Source organism: Entelurus aequoreus, linkage group LG18 (genome assembly GCF_033978785.1).
Source record: "Entelurus aequoreus isolate RoL-2023_Sb linkage group LG18, RoL_Eaeq_v1.1, whole genome shotgun sequence".
Taxonomy (NCBI): domain Eukaryota; kingdom Metazoa; phylum Chordata; class Actinopteri; order Syngnathiformes; family Syngnathidae; genus Entelurus; species Entelurus aequoreus.
Window position 1 is genome coordinate 18,588,968 of NC_084748.1, and position 18,719 is coordinate 18,607,686.

The 18,719-nt window shown below is 39.5% G+C and overlaps 1 protein-coding gene across 1 annotated transcript; it reads right to left on the reverse strand.

Annotated features, from left to right (window-relative positions):
* Nucleotides 1–936: 936 nt before the first annotated feature.
* LOC133633526 (pre-mRNA-splicing factor CWC25 homolog) lies at nt 937–17,974 on the reverse strand. Its single transcript, XM_062026076.1, has 9 exons — nt 17,814–17,974; nt 12,827–12,999; nt 12,517–12,753; nt 12,012–12,081; nt 7,956–8,086; nt 3,435–3,501; nt 3,155–3,354; nt 1,588–1,755; nt 937–1,493 (listed from the first exon to the last, which is right to left on the reverse strand). Exons 1-9 carry the CDS (start codon nt 17,829–17,831, stop codon nt 1,382–1,384), a joined length of 1,176 nt encoding a protein of 391 aa, XP_061882060.1. The 5' UTR covers nt 17,832–17,974; the 3' UTR covers nt 937–1,381.
* Nucleotides 17,975–18,719: the final 745 nt, after the last annotated feature.

Here is an 18,719-nt window from a genome sequence, read left to right on the forward strand (position 1 = left end):
GGCTGCTGCCCCCGCGACCCGACCTCGAATAAGCGGAAGAAGATGGATGGATGGATGGACACACTGTTTTTGTACACCATCTTGGTTATCTTCCGACTAAATATAAATGTTGCACTAAACAAACTAATCCAGTTGCCCGTATACTATTGTATGGCATCCAGTGCCCAAACGTAGAATTCCACACAAATCCAAATTAATCTAAAATGGGGCCAAAGAAAGTGGCGAGTGTCAGCACAGTGAAAAGCACTATTGAATTCAAGAAATAATTCATGGCAAAGCACGAGGGTGGCATCTCGCCACAGTCTTTGCAAACAAGAGCCTTTCATAAGTGATGTTAAATGTTCATTTATCATTTATATGTATTTGACAATGTTTTTTGTATATATCTAAAATGATTCTCTAAAAAAAGTTTTTGTAATATTTCTGGGTGTTTAAAACAAATTCATTGAATGTCGATTTCTTATGGGGAAGAATGTATTTCAAAACCAATGTACCGTATTTTTCTGACTATAAGTCGCAGTTTTTTTCATAGTTTGGCGGGGGGTGCGACTTATACTCAGGAGCGACTTATGTGTGAAATTATCACATTACCGTAAAATATCAAATAATATTATTTAGCTCATTCACTTAAGAGATTAGACGTATAAGATTTCATGGGATTTAGCGATTAGGAGTGACAGATTGTTTGGTAAACGTATAGCATGTTCTATATGTTATAGTTATTTGAATGACTCTTACCATAATATGTTACGTTAACATACCAGGCATGTTCTCAGTTGGTTATTTATGCGTCATATAACATACACTTATTCAGCCTGTTGTTCAGGCTGAATCATTATTTTAAATTGCCTTTCAAACGTCTATTGTTGGTGTTGGGTTTTATCAAATAAATGTCCACAAAAAATGCGACTTATACTCCAGTGCGACTTATAAATGTTTTTTTCCTTCTTTATTATGCATTTTCGGCGACTTATACTCCGAAAAATACGGTATATTATTTACAGTATGTTTATGTTACCAAGTAAGTCCTGGTTTCAATTGTAGTTGTAAACTATAAATTCTATTAAAATATGTTCCTACTTAAGTTGAGTCACATTCTATTGATATATTTCCAGCAGTTTCTTTGCAGGAGTACATAACATTTGTCATAAAAGCATCAAAAGTCAGTCCCATTTGACTGTAACAACTGAAAAAAGGGAAAATATTTATAATACAAAGTTTACACAAAATAAATCAAAGTGATGTAACAATGACAGACAGGCATGGAGCCGTTATGATTTCCTGTTCATCACATCACCATTGAATATCGGTCCCAGTTTAGGTGAATGACATATTATTGCTGCACATGTATTCAATCTGTGTGCACAAAGTCTGTGTGTGTTCATCTCTTCATGAAGTTGTCCAAGGAAGCCGGTGTTCTTTGAATGCAGTGGATATTCCTCTTCACTCTGTCTTCTAAGGAAGATGTAGCAGCACTCTCCAGCTTCATGTCACTGTAAGAGAGGAACAGTAGCGTTATTGGACATCAACTGTACATTGTGACATCACACACAAATTCAAAATGTGTCAACATTTAAAAAAACATACTGGATAAAACCAACATGGCGGTCCCGTTTGGAATTTTGTTCCTGTTGTTTTTCCTGCTCATCTTGCTTCCTGTATCTTCTGACATTGTTCTCCCTGTCCTCGTCCCTCTGCTTGGCCTGGTCCATCATCTCTTTTCTCTTCTGCTCCAGCTCCTCTCTAGAGAGCTTCCTGCAAAAAAAACATGAGGGGCTGATTAAACGGTGTTGCCAATTCGCACAACCCGGGGTGTCCTGATCCGATATTGGTCTGATACCGTATTTTCCAGACTATAAGTTAAAGTTAAAGTACCAATGATTGTCACACACACACTAGATGTGGCAAAATTATTCTCTGCATTTGACCCATCACCCTTGATCACCCCCTGGGAGGTGAGGGGAGCAGTGAGCAGCAGCAGTGGCCGCACCCGAGAATCATTTTTGGTGATTTCATCCCCAATTCCAACCCTTGATGCTGAGTGCCAAGCAGGGAGGTAATGGGTCCCATTTTTATAGTCTTTGGTATGACTCGGCCGGGGTTTGAACTCACAACCTACCGATATCAGGGCGGACACTCTAACCACTAGGCCACTGAGTAGGTATATAAGGCGCACTTAAAATCCTTTTTTTCCATCAAAACTCGACAGTGCGCCTAATAACCCGGTGCACCTAATGTACGGAATAATCCTGGTTGTGCTTACCGACCTCGAAGCAATTTTATTTGGTACACGGTGTAATAAGTGTGACCAGTAGATGGCAGTCAGACATACGGGATACGTGTAGACTGCAATATGATTAAAGTAAACAACACCAACATGTAATATGTCCCACTGAAATTATAGAACATTACAAACAGCGCTCAAAAATCCATGAAAATGTTTTAGTACGACTTTGGTAAGCTATGAAGCCGCACCGCTTGATGGATTGTCGGCGCATTAAACATACGAGTATTACTATGGTGTGTGTATAAGATAAGGCATTATCTGGCGTTTTGTTTCGCAATATTATTCAAAAGCAACTTTTCTTACCTTCTGGTACCTGCTGATCCGTATTTGGGATCTGCATAAATCCTGAAAAATTGGGCGAGTCCGCCTTTGTAGTCCGTGCCCACACCGTAGTTGATAAGCTTCTTCTTTTTCTCTATCTTCTTGTTATTGGATATTGATCCTCCGCTGTTGCCATTTCTAATATAAAGTAGTGTAAAGTGCTACTATTATCTGTCAGTAAACTTGCCATGAAAGCGCTAAAACATACCGGTGTAGTGAGTTTACATTAATCACCCAAGGAACTTTAGTTATTAGAGAGTTCCGGTCGGACGATTTTTCACGGGACATTTCCGGCCTGGTTGTTGTTTCCGTATGAGGAGATGTTGCTCCGTTATTGATTTAATTAAAGTCTGAATGTCATTAAAACAGTTAGCTCCATTTTTTGACACTGAAAAGCGAGGTACTATTGTAGCTGATTTAAATGATCGATTGTAGGATGATTCAAAAACTGAAACAAAGTAAAGATTGACTGGCATCACTGAACAAACTTCTGAGATTTCGACTTATGCAAGTACAAACTAAGTGTCAGATATCTTCATCTCTTACTTTGACACATGGTTCCGCTGCCTTTGGTAGCGCTCTCTCTGAGGGCTACGAGCGCCGACCTCCACTTTCTTGTCCTGTCGGAGTGAGGAAGAGGAGGAGCGGCTTTCCCCATTTTGCCTCTGAGGAGATTGGCTTCTACTTCTCTCATTGCGTCTTGTGTGATTTAAAGCAGATGACTGGTGATGTCTGCCAGCAGGGAGCTACAGTACAAAGAAAATAATGTACTGTAAGAGTTATGGTCCACTGCATGTGTCACATCATCTTAATGCTGATGACTCACCTGGAGGCCATAGCCTGGAACGTGATGATTATGAGATTTGGAGTGAGTGGACGTTTCTTCTCGTGACCTGAAAGAAATACTTAGATGTGGTCATTGTGTCTTATCTGTATTTACTGATTCCGATACATGCATTTATTCATGGCGGCTTGCCATGGCTACATTTGGACGGTACTGCTGGATTAGTTGCTATTAACACAATATAACGCACAAGTGATTATTAGAGCCGCCAATAAAGCGACTCAGTGGCTATATTTAGTAAGCCATTCATTCATTTAAAAAAACAAAAAACATTTAGTGGAGACTTTTGGAGACTCTTAAATGAAAGCACATATTTACAAAATCCAAAACCGGTGAAGTTGGCACGTTGTGTAAATCGTTAATAAAAACAGAATACAATGATTAGCTAATCCTTTTCAACTTATATTCCATTGAATAGACTGCAAAGACAAGATACTTAACGTTCAAACTGGAAAACTTTTGTTATTTTTGGCCAATATTAGCTCATTTGAAATTTGATGCCTGCAAAATGTTTCAAAAAAGCTGGCACAAGTGGCAAAAAAGACTGAGAAAGTTGAGGAATGCTCATCAAACACTTATTTGGAACATCCCACAGGTGAACAGGCTAATTGGGAACAGGTGAGTGCCATGATTGGGTATAAAAGCAGCTTCCATAAAATGCTCATTCATTCACAAAAAAGGATGGGGCGAGGTTCACCACTTTGTTAACAAATGCGTGAGCAAATAGGCGATCAGTTTAAGAACAACATTTCTCAACAAGCTATTGCAAAGAATCTAGGGATTTCACCATCTACAGTCATAATATCATCAAAAGGTTCAGCACGTAAGCAGCAAGGCTGAAAACGAACATTGAATGCCCGTGACCTTCGATCCCTCAGGCGGTACTCCATCAAAAACTGACATCAGTGTGTAAAGGATATCACCACATAGGCTCAGGAACACTTCAGAAAACCACTGTCAGTAACTACAGTTCGTCGCTACATCTGTAAGTGCAAGTTAAAACTCTACTATGCAAAGCGAAAGCCATTTATCAACAACACCCAGAGGCGCCGCCGGCTTTGCTGGGCCCGAGCTCATCTAAGATGGACTAATGCAAAGGGCAAAACTCTTCTGTGGTCTGACGAGACCACATTTCAAAGTGTTTTTGAAAACTTTGGACGTTGCGTCCTCCGGACCAAAGAGGAGAAGATCCATCCGGATCGCTATAGGCGCAAAGTTCAAAAGCCAGCATCTGTGATGGTATTGGGGTGTATTAGTGCCCAAGGCATGGGTAACTTACACATCAGTGAAGGCACCATTAAAGGCCTACTGAAACCCACTACTACCGACCACGCAGTCTGATAGTTTATATATCAATGATGAAATCTTAACATTGCAACACATGCCAATACGGCCGGATTAACTTATAAAGTGCAATTTTAAATTTCCCGGGAATCTTCCGGTTGAAAACGTCTATGTATGATGACGTTTGCGCGTGACGTCAATGGTCGAAGCGGAAGTATTCGGACACCATTGTATCCCAACACAAACAGCTCTGTTTTCATCGCTAAATTCCACAGTATTCTGGACATCTGTGTTGGTGAATCTTTTGTAATTTGTTCAATTAACAATGGAGACTGCAAAGAAGAAAGCTGTAGGTGGGATCGGTGTATTAGCGGCGGCTGCAGCAACACAACCAGGAGGACTTTGAGTTGGATAGCAGACGCGCTACCGTGACTACAGCTTTGGCTTCCAAACATTTGATTGCTTGCCCGTACGTGCGTGTCGCTATGTGCATGTCACGTACGTAACTTTGGGGAAATATATGTTTCTTGCTGACTCTGATGGCGGCCGAGGTGTCGTCGAAAGCTACAACGGCCGTCGCCGCACCGCTGTCCTCACCTTGACTTCCTCCGTCTACGGGCCGCCGACCGCATCGATGATCGGGTGAAGTCCTTTGTCGCGCCGTCGATCGCTGAAACGCAGGTGAGCACGGGTGTTGATGAGCAAATGAGAGCTGGCGTAGATGGAAAGCTAATGTTTTTAGCATAGCTCTGTCGGGGTCCCGTAACTAAGTTAGCTTCAATGGCGTCGTTAGCAACAGCATTGCTAGGCTTCGCCAGGCGGTACAGCATTAACCGTGTGGTTACAGGTCCAGAGTTTGGTAGTATTGTTGATCTTCTGTCTATCCTTCCAGAAGGGGCTTATTTCTTTTGTTTCTATTTTGCATTTAAGCACGATGCTATCACGTTAGCTCCGTAGCTAAAGTGCTTTGCCGATGTATTGTCGTGGAGATAAAAGTCACTGTGAATGTCCATTTCGCGTTCTCGACTCATTTTCAAGAGGATATAGTATACGAGGTGGTTTAAAATACAAATCCGTGATCCACAATAGAAAAAGGAGAAAGTGTGGAATCCAATGAGCCCTTGTACCTAAGTTACGGTCAGAGCGAAAAAAGATGCGTCCTGCACTGCACTCTAATCCTTCACTCTCACGTTTCTCATCCAGGAATCTTTCATCCTGGCTCAAATTAATGGGGAAATCGTCGCTTTCTCGGTCCGAATCGCTCTCGCTGCTGGTGTAAACAATGGGGAAATGTGAGGAGCCCTTCAACCTGCGACGTCACGCTACTTCCGGTACAAGCAAGGCTTTTTTTTATCAGCGACCAAAAGTTGCGAACTTTATCGTCGATGTTCTCTACTAAATCTTTTCAGCAAAAATATGGCAATATCTCGAATTGATCAAGTATGACACATAGAATGGATCTGCTATCCCCGTTTAAATAAAAACATTTCATTTCAGTAGGCCTTTAATGCTGAAAGGTACATACAGGTTTTGTAGCAACATATGTTGCCATGCAAGCAACGTTATCATGGACGCCCCTGCTTATTTCAGCAAGACAATGCCAAGCCACGTGTTACAACAGCGTGGCTTCATAGTAAAAGAGTGCGGGTACTAGACTGGCCTGCCTGTAGTCCAGGCCTGTCTCCCACTGAAAATGTGTGGCGCATTATGAAGCCTAAAATACCACAACAGAGACCCTGGACTGTTGAACAACTTAAGCTGTACATCAAGCAAGAATGGGAAAGGATTCCACCTGAAAAGTTTCAAAATTGGTCTCCTCAGTTCCCAAACGTTTACTGAGTGTGTGTAACACAGTGGTAAAAATGCCCATGTGCCAACTTTTTTGCAATGTGTTGCTGCCATTAAATACTAAGTTAATGATTATTTGCAAAAAAAAATGTTGTTTCTCAGTTCGAACATTACCGTAAATATATTGTCTTTGCAGTCTATTCAATTGAACATAGGTTGAAAAGGATTTGCAAATCATTGTATTCTGTTTTTGTATACGCATTACACAACGTGCCAACTTCACTGTTTTTGGGTTTTGGATTTTCTCAACGTGCACCTGGTGCTGCTGTGGACGGTACTATACTCGGTTTGAAAAGTACCGGTTCCCAACGTGCGCCACCACGTCGTGACATTGCTGGTTTTACCAGCAGAGGAGCATGTTCGGAGTATCAATCACGGAGTACTTACAAGCAGACCTCAGTGTGTAGACAGAAAAGGGAGAATGGACGCATTTTGGCCTAAAAACTGACGATAAAGGTGAAGCTGTAACACTGAATCGCCCTCAGGAAGAAGTGCTTTAAGACATGGCTAGCTAACTAGCAGTGAACATCCAGCCCCAGTCGGCAGTGTTTTAGCTACTTCTAAATCACTAATCCTCGCCTTCATGGCAACAAATAAAGTAAGTTTCTTACAAGTATTATCCCTGCAGGACGAGGAATAGCTAAACATGCTTCACTACACACCGTAGGAGGATACAATAGCTCACCGGCGTCACCGCTAACAAAAGATAGCACGCCTGAATATCAATCAATCAATCATCAATCAATGTTTATTTATATAGCCCTAAATCACAAGTGTCTCAAAGGGCTGTACAAGCCACAACGACATCCTCGGTACAGAGCCCACATACGTTATATGTTATGAATATGTTACTGCATACGTCAGCAGACTAATTAGGAGCCTTCGTTTGCTTACTTACTACTAAAAGACAATTTGTCTAGTATGTTCACTATTTTATTTAAGGACAAAATTGTTCTTCAATTGCAATAAGAAACATATGTTCAATGTACCGTAAGATAAAAAAACCCAAAAAACTAATAATGAAATTTTTTTGTGGTCCCCTTTATTTAGAAAATAATCGAAATACATTTTGGTACCGGTACCAAAATATTGGTATCAGGACAACCCTAGTAAGAACTGAGGACCCAGGACGCACGGATCGTGGATTTGAATGCATCAGAGAAGAAGGACGCATAGCTAGAAGCATCACTTGATCCTAATGGTAAATTATGCAAATTTGCTAACAAGCTATATTCAAAAAGTCCCATTATATTGTGTTTATGGCGTGCGAGCGGGCACCACAACACAAATAGATGAAAGTATGAGAAACAAAGACAAATTTGGCTGGTAAAATAACTGATATAGTTTTAAAAATTAAAAAACTTTGTGTACCTGTGTTTTTTCTTATCGTCCTCATCTGAGCTAGAACTTGAGTGTCTTCTCTTGTGCTTCCTCTCCTTTCTTCGCTCTTTGTCCTTCTTCTTCTTCTTTTTCTTGTCTTTCTTTTCAAGATTTTGCCGCAGCTGTGAGAGATGGACAATGTAAAAGGTTATTCATTAGTAATGCGCCGTGGTCGTCAAATGACCTGAAAAGAAAGTGGGGTTGCTCACTCTCATCAGCCAGAGGAGATTGATTTTTGTGATCGGCATTGAAAGGCATTCATCCACACTGGCCGATCATATACTTTTTCACGGAAATTGGCAGATATTGATCGGTGGCCGATTGAACAGCACATCCCTATATTTAACAAATTGAGTTTCAGATGGGAGGGACGCATCCACAAGGTACCGTATTTTTCAGACTATAAGGCGCACTTAAAATCCTTTCATTTTCTCAAAACTCGACAGTGCGCCTTATAACCCGGTGCGCCTAATGTACGAAATAATTTAGGTTGTGCTTACCGACTTCAAAGCAATTTTATTTGGTCCATGGTGAAATGATAAGTGACCAATAGATGGCAGTCAAACATAAGATATTGCAATATGACTCAAGGAAACAACACCAAAATTGTATATGTTCCATTGAAAATATAGAACATTACACACGGCGCTCAAAAATCTATCAAACTGTTTTAGTACGACTTTGGTAAGCACTGAAGCCGCACCGCTTGACGGATTGTACTGTGCTCCAGCTCACGAGTATTATTATAGTGTGTGTATAAGGTAAGACATTATTTGGCATTTTGTTTCGCAATATTATTAAAAAGCAACTTTTCTTACCTTCCGGTACCTGCTGATCTGTATTTGGGATCAGCATAAGTCCTGAAAATTTGCGCAAATCCGACAATGTAGTCGATAAGCTTCTTCTTTTTCTCGATCTTCTTGTTATGGGACATTCATCCTCCACTGTTGCCATTTCTAATATAAAGTAGTGTAAAGTTCTTACTTATATCTGTCAGTAAACTCGGCATGAAATCGCTAAAACATACCGGCATAGTGAGTAGGGTTGGGTATCGAGTATCGATTGGAACCGAGACTAACTTTCCGATTCTCCCGGAATCGTTCAAAAGTTTAAATTTCGATTCCTATTTTCGATACCCAGTCCGCCGACCGGAAAAAAATATGTCCGCCGAACCGGAAGAAGAAGCCGCTGAACACCAACGAAGAAGCGCCCACCGCCGGAAGTGTTAGCATAGCCGAGCGAGTCAGTCAAGCTCAAGCATGGATAGCGGGCGTCGGCGGTCGAAAGCGTGGCTTTACTTTACAAAAAAAAAAGAAATAACCGCGAAATAACAGAGCTCCATGTCCATCAAGAAACGAGTGGAGAGAGAGCTGCAGATGTACCAGGACGTTCCACCGATACTTATGTCTGACGACCCTGCTGCATGGTGGTGGTCCGGTGGAACCAACAAAAGACTTATCCTTTGCTGTCAGATCTAGCTTTCTCCTATTTATGTGTTCAAGCTTCTTCCACTCCCAGCAAACGTGTATTTTCCACAGCAGGAGACACTATCTGTCCAGAACGCTCACGCATCCTGCCTGAGAAGGCGGATATGGTCATTTTCCTAAACAAGAACTGTCTCTGATTTTATACTGTACCTGCTGCTAATCTGGACTGGGTTTTGCAAGTTGTTTCTTATTGTTTATTTGCTTTTCTGCACCAGGTTAGCCCATCAGTGGGAGCACGGTAGCATTTTTAAGTACCTGCAGCATCATACACTTGTGTGTGTAAATGTGTTTTCATGAGGTTTCCTGCAGCATCATACACTTATGTGTAAAGGTGTTTTCATGAGGTTTCCTGCAGCATCATACACTTATGTGTATAGGTGTTTTCATGAGGTTTCCTGCAGTATCAAACACTTATGTGTAAATGTGTTTTCATGAGGTTTCCTGCAGCATCATACACTTATGTGTAAATGTGTTTTCTTGAGGTTTTCAAAAATAAAGCTCTCTTGAGGAAAGTGTACCCCTGGGAAAATGTATTCATAATTTATAATATTTATATTCAAGTTCATAGATTTGATATTTATATTCTAGTTGAAAACAGCCCTGTGAGGAATTTATAGTAAAGTTCATAAAAAGTTAATAGAATTAAAATTGATGGAGAATGTCAGACTATTTCATTCAGAAAGACTGTAGGTTAGCTAGCTCATTTAAAATATCATAAAGTTTTTTTTGACCCTGCCTCTTAAAAGAATCGGAATCGAGAATCGTCAGGAATCGGAATCGAAACAAAGAATCTGAATCGGAATTGTTCGAATTCAAACGATACCCAACCCTAATAGTGAGTTTACATTATTCACCGAAGGAACTTTAGTTATTAGATGTTTTTTTTGTTTTTCTTTTTAAATGGGACACATTTCCAGCGTTGTTATTGTACTAGTGAGCCACAGATGAGGAGATGCTGCTCCGTTATTGATTTAAGTAAAGTCTGAATGTCATTAAAACAGTTAGCTCCATCTTTTGACACTTCTTTCACTCCCGTTCTTGCAGGCTACACCGCTACAACAAAGATGACGGAGAAAAGACGCTGCCGAAGGTGAACCACGTAAAGAAGGCCGCCCACAAAACGGCAAATCCTGAAGAGACTGCCAGAAAGCGACTTGAAGATGATCTGTAAAACATACACTATGACCATAGAACCACCATTACATGTTATGTAGACCACAAGGAAGTGTTTTCAATTTAGAAAAAAAATAAATATATGACCTCTTTAATGCGCCTTATAATCTTGTACGTCTTTTGTATGAAAATAGACCTGACTCGACAAGCTCATCGGCAGTGCGCCTTATAATACGGTGCGCCCCATGGCCCGGAAAATACGGTATTTGGAATTACGAGAAATACATATCTACAATCGCACAAAACTCATGTTATCAAGCAACGCCATGGCAGGTCTCTGTCCTGACTGCTCAGTCCAATATTGTATGGCAAATATGTCAACATTAATAATGAAATGTAATGTAAAGCACAAACTTTTTAGTAAGAAGAATACGGATGCCTCAAAAGTAGTGTTTTTACTCAATCCTCAGTGCCATACCATGTATTATTATTGTCAATAGTGCTTTGTGTGCATGTGTGATTTATTCTTTTTTTACAGATGTAAAGCACTGTGTTGTAATTTGCCTTTGCATTAAAATTGTTAAATAAATACAATTTGATTTCTTGATTAATCAGGACTTGAGGAGCTGGTCGACAGAAAGGTGGTTGACGTAAACGGGATTGACTCAAAAGGGTCATATTATGATTTTTTTCTACATTCACTTCCTTGTGGTCTACATAACATGTAAAGGTGGTTCTTTGGTCAAAATGTTGCATAGCTTATGTTTTACAGACCATCTTTAAGCCGCTTTCTGATGCACCGTATTGTCTTTTTTACATGCTTCCACTTCGACAACGTCTTATTTTGTCAGCCATGCTGTAGTTTTTAGCGCTTCCATATCAAGTCTACTGACAGACATAAGTTAGAACTGTATGCTACTTTGTATTAAAAATTGCAACAGGCAGGATTTTAGCATGCATGTGCATGTATAAGATAGTATGCCCCACAATAAGAGGATAAGAGAAACAAAAGGAACTTATTGACAACAACGTTGGACTACAATGGTGGACTTGTGCAAAGCTCTTAGCGGAAAACTTTACCATATATGGAGATATCCGCTGACGTCACATGTTACAAAAACGTCACAAATTGGGCTAATTATAAATGGTTTGTTTGGAGGAAGTATGAAGGAAGGCACGACTGTTTTATAATTATCTCTGCCATGCCTCCATGGTTTGATTTCACATTTTCAGGACTTATGGAGATCCAAAATACACAAAAACAGATACCAATAGGTACAAAAAGGTGGTTTTGCCTAACAGGTCCTCTTTAAGCGGGTTCCACTGTATCTTACGCCATTACTTCCCATGGGAAAATCTGACTCAAAATGCAAACAAGTCGACCGCCATCACAGAACAGATTTGCGTTCACCCTCAGAATGCAACAAACCGAAATAACACGTTTTACCATTTCTTTGATTTTTCTCATCTTCACAGGGTTCGTCAAGACTTCTCTCTTCTTTTCTTCCTCACGTTTCCTGTGGTGCAAATCAAACACAAAGTGATTTAATTTGTTAAAAACTGGGTCTCAAATGGAATACTTGCTATGTACCTCCTGCGTACTTGAGGGCACAAATTTTGACAGTGAGGTGTTGTCTCAAATCCATTACTCTATTGCTTACATGAAATGATAATCAATTATTCAATTGAAATTGAAACCCTTTGAGTTAGTTCCTCCCCTTTTGCTAGATGAAAATGATAGAGAGTGGTCCACCATTTACACACTTACCATTTGTTGCGTGTTAAGGGCAACATTCAGGTACAGATGGCACACTGCACTTTGTCGTACTTTTCAACACACTTATGTACTTACTGCAAAGGCTAAGTTTAGGTATGGACGTGCGTGAAAAAAAGACACGGCCCATGTTGCCATTTGAAATAACATCAGTACTGAAAAAACGGGGATCACTCACCTAATTTCAAAAAGAGGGTCTTCCCGGATCTTGGCGGCCATGTCGAGATTTGAGGCAGTGGTGACAGGGCTGAAGATTGAGCCAGGCAGAAGGCCAGTCTCTGCTGAGGGACCACTTTCAGGCTCCTCATATTGCTCAGTGATCTGCTTGTCAATGGGACGTCCCATGAGATACTCGTCTCTGGACACCTGATTACAAGCACCCTGGTACATCCAGTCCAGACGATCATCCTTCTTTCTGTAAAGTATACAAACGACACAGTGACATTGTGCAACGTGTCTTTACGTGACAAAATATCATAACAACTCACTTTATGGCACCGGTTTCCACTGCGTATCGGGTTATTTCTTCCCGTGCTCTTTCATTCTTTAACTCCTTTTGAAGCTCTTCGATCTTCTTGCATTCGGATTCATGTTTTTGCTCAGCTTTCCAAACGCGCTCGATGTTTTTCATAGTCTGGGGATGCCAGCTCTTCTTCAAGTTCTATGACAAAGACAAAGGGGACACATATAACACACAAGGAGGTGTTCAAAATGCGGCCCGGGGGCCATTTTACAGCCTGCAGCTGGTTATTACAGGGTTTCCCCTATATGTATCTGATTGTGGCACGGTGCCACGGCTAAATTGAAGCCGCCACACCTTCAAAATAAGGCATTGTCCTGAATAAATCTGCCTTGCTGACTTCTCTTACCCACATTGTTTTAACATGTGATGCCAGATATACAGCAGTGGCGATTGCTAAAGACTGCAAGGGAAGTTTAGCTTCCCCTAAAATATAAAAAAAAGTGGCGAAATATGTTCTTTTGTGTTTGCATTTCATTGACTAAATGCGTGAGAATGCGTTTACATTTTGTTTAGAATCAACTACTTTTGGGACAGGTGGCGCAACTTTTTGTCATTGATGTGGTAGTGTCACAGTGCTGCACCCAAACTAGTCCCACCCACTGAGGTGAGGGAATGAATAAGAGTAATTAAAAAGGGTCGCCGTGCTTCTGCATGATGATTGGATGAAATGACTGGGCTGAATCCCTTTTTGATTGACAGCAAAATGAGCGAATCAGCATTCTTGAAATATAAAACAATGCCAAAGCCTTCTTCAAATTTTTTTATTCTGTTGCTCCTGTTGATATGGAGATATTTATATTTTTGGAGTGAAGTTTTTTTGGTAAAATCTAGCATGTTTATATCTTTAATATGTTATTGGAGAATGTAGTGATGTTTAAAGAGTAGCTGAAAAATAGCTTCCCCTACTTCGGGGGTTGGCAACGCGCGGCTTTGGTGCCACAAGCGGCTCTTTAGCGCCACCACAGTGGCTCCCTGGATCTTTTTCAAAAATTTATGAAAATTGAAAAAGATGAGGATAAAAATATTGAAGTCGCCACCTCATCGCAGGGCCAACACAGATAGACAGACAACATTCACACTAGGGCTGCAACTAACGATTAATTTGATCATCGATTAATCTGTTGATTATTACTTCGATTAATCTTCGGATAAAAGAGACAAACTACATTTCTATCCTTTCCAGTATTTTATTTAAAAAAACCCAGCATACTGGCACCATACTTACTTCTCAGCTGTTTGTACATGTTGCAGTTCATAAATAAAGGTTTATATAAAAAAAAAAAAAATTAAATAAAAAATAAAAATTGCCTCTGCGCATAGCATAGATCCAACAAATCGATGACTAAATCAATCGCCAACTATTTTTATAATCGATTTTAATCGATTAGTTGTTGCAGCCCTAATTCACACTCACATATTTTTTTTAAATTGGGTTTCTTAAGGACAAACATGACACAAACCTTCCTAATTGCTAGATATCCCACTATTTATATTAAACATGCTTCACTGATGAAGCGCGCCATTTTGCCCTAATTTCGGAAGTCCTTGAACGCACCGTAGTTTGTTTACATATACAACTTTCTTTGATGCTGCCACAGAAAGACGTGTTTTATGCCACTCCTTCTTTGTCTCCATTTGGCCATCCAACGTTTTATGCTGTGCGATTATCCACAAAGATTAGTTTTGTTGATGTTATTGACTTGTGTAGAGTGCTAATCAGACATATTTGGTCACTGCATGACTGCAAGCTAATCGATGCTAACATGCTGTTTATGTTAGCTGTGTGTACATATTGCATCATGATCATTATGCCTCGTATTTTAGGTATATTTGAGGTCATTTTATTTGTAGTTTCCATTTCCTTCAACAAGAACTCATGTAACTCATCTTTACCTTTGGCCATTCTAAGCCAGTAATTTCCAGGAGGTTTTACACCCTCTGAGAAGCCTCCGTTTTAGTAATGTTTTCCAATGTTGTAAAAATGTGTAGAATAAATATTACACTTCAACATTTCTGTCAACAAAGATTTGCATCAGCCTGCGACACAGTCATTTTGATAGCAGTCTAATATAGCTAATATAGACACTTACATCATGTGTTGCCTTCATTTTAACACTGATATAAGGCTTTACATTTTTTGCGGCTCCAGACAGATTTTTATTTTTGTATTTTTGGTCCAATATGTCTCTTTCAACATTTTGGGTAGCCGACCCCTGCCCTAACTTGAAAGACCAGCAGCTGCCACTGCTACTTTGAACAATAAAAACAAACATAAAAATAGAGCAAAATGATATAACAAAAATATGTTAATACTACTTACTAATAACAAAGACTTGTTTTTAAATGTATGTAAATTAATTTTAGCATTTTGATACATGCAATGTCAACAATTATGCAAATTAGATTACGTCTATTTGACCGCTCCCCCAGCGCCACATGTAGATTTCAAGCTTGGGGAAACCCTGTATCATCTAAACCAGGGGTGTCAAAGTTACGGCCCGCCAACAGGTTTCCTCCGGCCCACGAGATGAGTTTGCGAAGTATAAAAATGAGCTGAAATGTTTGAATGAAAAAAACTTCTGTTTCTAAATGTGTCCACTGGATGTCACCAGAGCAATTCTTTGTGTCCCCTATCACACGCATGACTTCAGAGGGGGCAGAGCTATGTTAAGATAGAGGCAACACTTCTGTGTTTGGACACTACCTACTTCTACTGCTTATTAGTGATAGTATACAAATCGATAATCTCTGCATTTTGTGTTGTACTTATGACAGGGGACACATTTTTGGGCGCACATAATTATTCTGAAATAATATGTATCCCCTTCTTACTTCACGTGTGATAAATTAAAGTCCAAATTCACAAGTTTTGTTGTCGACGATGCTACACACTGTATGGTAAATGGTAAATGGGTTATACTTGTATAGCGCTTTTCTACCTTCAAGGTACTCAAAGCGCTTTGACACTATTTCCACAGTCACCCATTCACACACACCTTCACAAACTGATGGCGGGAGCTGCCATGCAAGGCGCTAACCACGACCCATCAGGAGCAAGGGTGAAGTGCCTTGCTCAAGGACACAACGGACGTGACTAGGTTGGTAGAAGCTGGGGATTTAACCAGGAACCCTCAGCACCATAAAACTCTGCCAGACTCAATTCCACCTATTTGACTAATGAACATTATCACATAATTTATTCATTAAGCATAAATAACTAATGAAGATACTGAAACATGTAAGTGTAAAAGAAACATTATGATTTGTACATTTTTAGAATGTGATTGGTCTAATATTAAACAAAACAACAATCTGAAGTAGGGCTGGGCGATATATCGAATATACTCGATATATCGCAGGTTTGTCTCTGCGCGATATAGAAAATGACTATATCGTGATATTCGAGTATACGTTCTCACACAGTTGCTTTTAGCTGCGGGCATTACACTACAGGCTTTTATCACTCTTTCTTGTCTCTCCTTCTCACAGAGAAATAAAACAAGCGCACCTTGTCACCTACTGTCGCGCGTGCAACGTCATACGATCTAGCGGAGCAGAGAGGTAGCAGCATGGGTAACGTTAGCTGTGATCCTAGCATTGCGGTGCGAGTGGTAATACGAGAGAAAGAAGGTGCGAATCTGGTAACAAATGAAGGAAGAATTAATTCCCAAGAAAAACAGCACGGGGTGCATCGTCTGGCGGTGGTTTGGCTTCAAGCGGCAAGATGTTGAAAGGACAACCGTAATATGTCAAGTATGCGGCAAAAGCGTTGCTACAAAAAGTAGCATTACTGCTAATTTTTAGCATCATTTGAAAAGTCACCCGCTAGAGAATGAAGAGTGCTTGAAACTCCGCATGTCAACATCTCCGTTCGGTGCCACACCCACAAAATGCCCAAGCAACCATTTCCACATCAACACCGTATGAAAAAAATGGTCAACAACAGAAGAAGATAACGTCCGCAGGAACCTACCACATAGTGAAGGACATACACTATTTGATTTCCTATTATGAAGCTAATTTCTATTTGACAGTTAATGAAATATCTTGTGTGACATCATGCACAAAAGTGCACTTTATTTGTTTTAAACGATTGTAGTTGCGTTCTGTACAAAACGTGCACTTTAATTTAGTGTAGTTTTGATATGTTATCTTAGTGAATTCATTCACAAAAGTGCACTTATAGCTTGTTTTAAAATGTCTCTGACAATCTTGCACGTTCTGTTTTGGAAATGACATGAATGTTTGTGCCACTGCCTGATAACTTTAATAAATACAGTTTTGGTAAATTTCCCTCTCTGCATGAACATTTAAAATGAGCATATATTAATGCAGTATGAAGAAGAATGTTTTAATGTAGACACATAGAATCATCATACTGGTGTGATTATATGCATCAAGTGTTCATTCAAGGCTAAGGCAAAATATTGAGATATATATCGTGTATCGTGACATGGCCTAAAAATATTGAGATATTAATAAAAGGCCATATCGCCCAGCCCTAATCTGAAGTTATCTTTATTTTTAAGTTATCATGCCATGATTTTGAGAATAGATGTTCTTCCATGTGGCCCCCTGAGCTAAAATCAGTTTGACACCCCTGATCTAAACAAATAACGAAAGCAATACAACGTAATGCATGAGAAAAATGTTTGCCCATCATGCAGGCTGTTTACTCATTTTTAGCAAATACATTACGGTACATTGAACTAGCATGTTTACAAACTCTCTCTCTCTCTCTCTCTCTCTCTCTCTCTCTCTCTCTCTCTCTCTCTCTCTATATATATATATATATATATATATATATATATATATATATATATATATATATATATATATATATATACTGTATATATGGACATAAGGGGACAGTGATAGTGTTAGCAAAGAGTGAACTAGCATTACACAACACAAGCTGTCTCGTCTTACAGATGTAAACAGATTATACTTACCAGGTCGCCACCCCCCATTTTGAGAGAAAATGTTGTGTTTAGACAAAAAAGAAATGAATTAAGAAAGTAAACAATTTCGCCCGTTGCCAAAACGAACGCCACGAAACGGCAGCCGAGGCACAGCGGCCTTTATGTTTATGCGTAGGCAGTATTGCACTTCCTGGTTCGTATATTTAACTTCCGGTTGAATTGCAAAATAAAATGAGTTATTTGAATGTGTTATTCATGAATCATGACTACATTACAATTGTTCTGTAAGATTTTACTTTTGAAATATAATGTATGTAATCTTTTGTATTTCGTTGTTACTAAAATACAATTTCAACTTCAGCACAGTTACGAATACAAGATTATGTTATTATTTCGAAATATGAGCGGTAGAAAAGGGTGGATGGATGGAAGTTATGTCGTTATATATATTTGTTTGTATTTGATTTTTATTTGAATAAAAATAAAAATAAAATATTGTATTATTATTCTTTTCCGGTACAGATCGTGGTGTGTTCAAGGCAAAGATATGAAAACATAGAGGCCGCCTCTGTCTCTGCTGTCAGTTGGAAATCATTGGTTTTAATGATTTCAAGTTATTAACTAAATCTTGGAAGATGGCAAAAAGCAGAAAAGCCCTTGAATTATTAGCCCATTTGTTTTATTCATTTTATTTATTTATATGTATTTTTATTTTAATCTCATTTGTATTGTCTCTTACTTTTACTTTAACAGGTTTTGTTTGTATGAGGATTGTATTTAATTTGATGTATTTTATATTTCTATGTAAATTGCTCAACCTAGTGTAGAATATTGGAAAAAATAATTTAATCATATTGAAAGTGTTAAATTGGCTGGGGAGAGGGAAGTCTGGGTTTCCCTGCTTAGGCTGCTGCCCCCGCGACCCGACCTCGAATA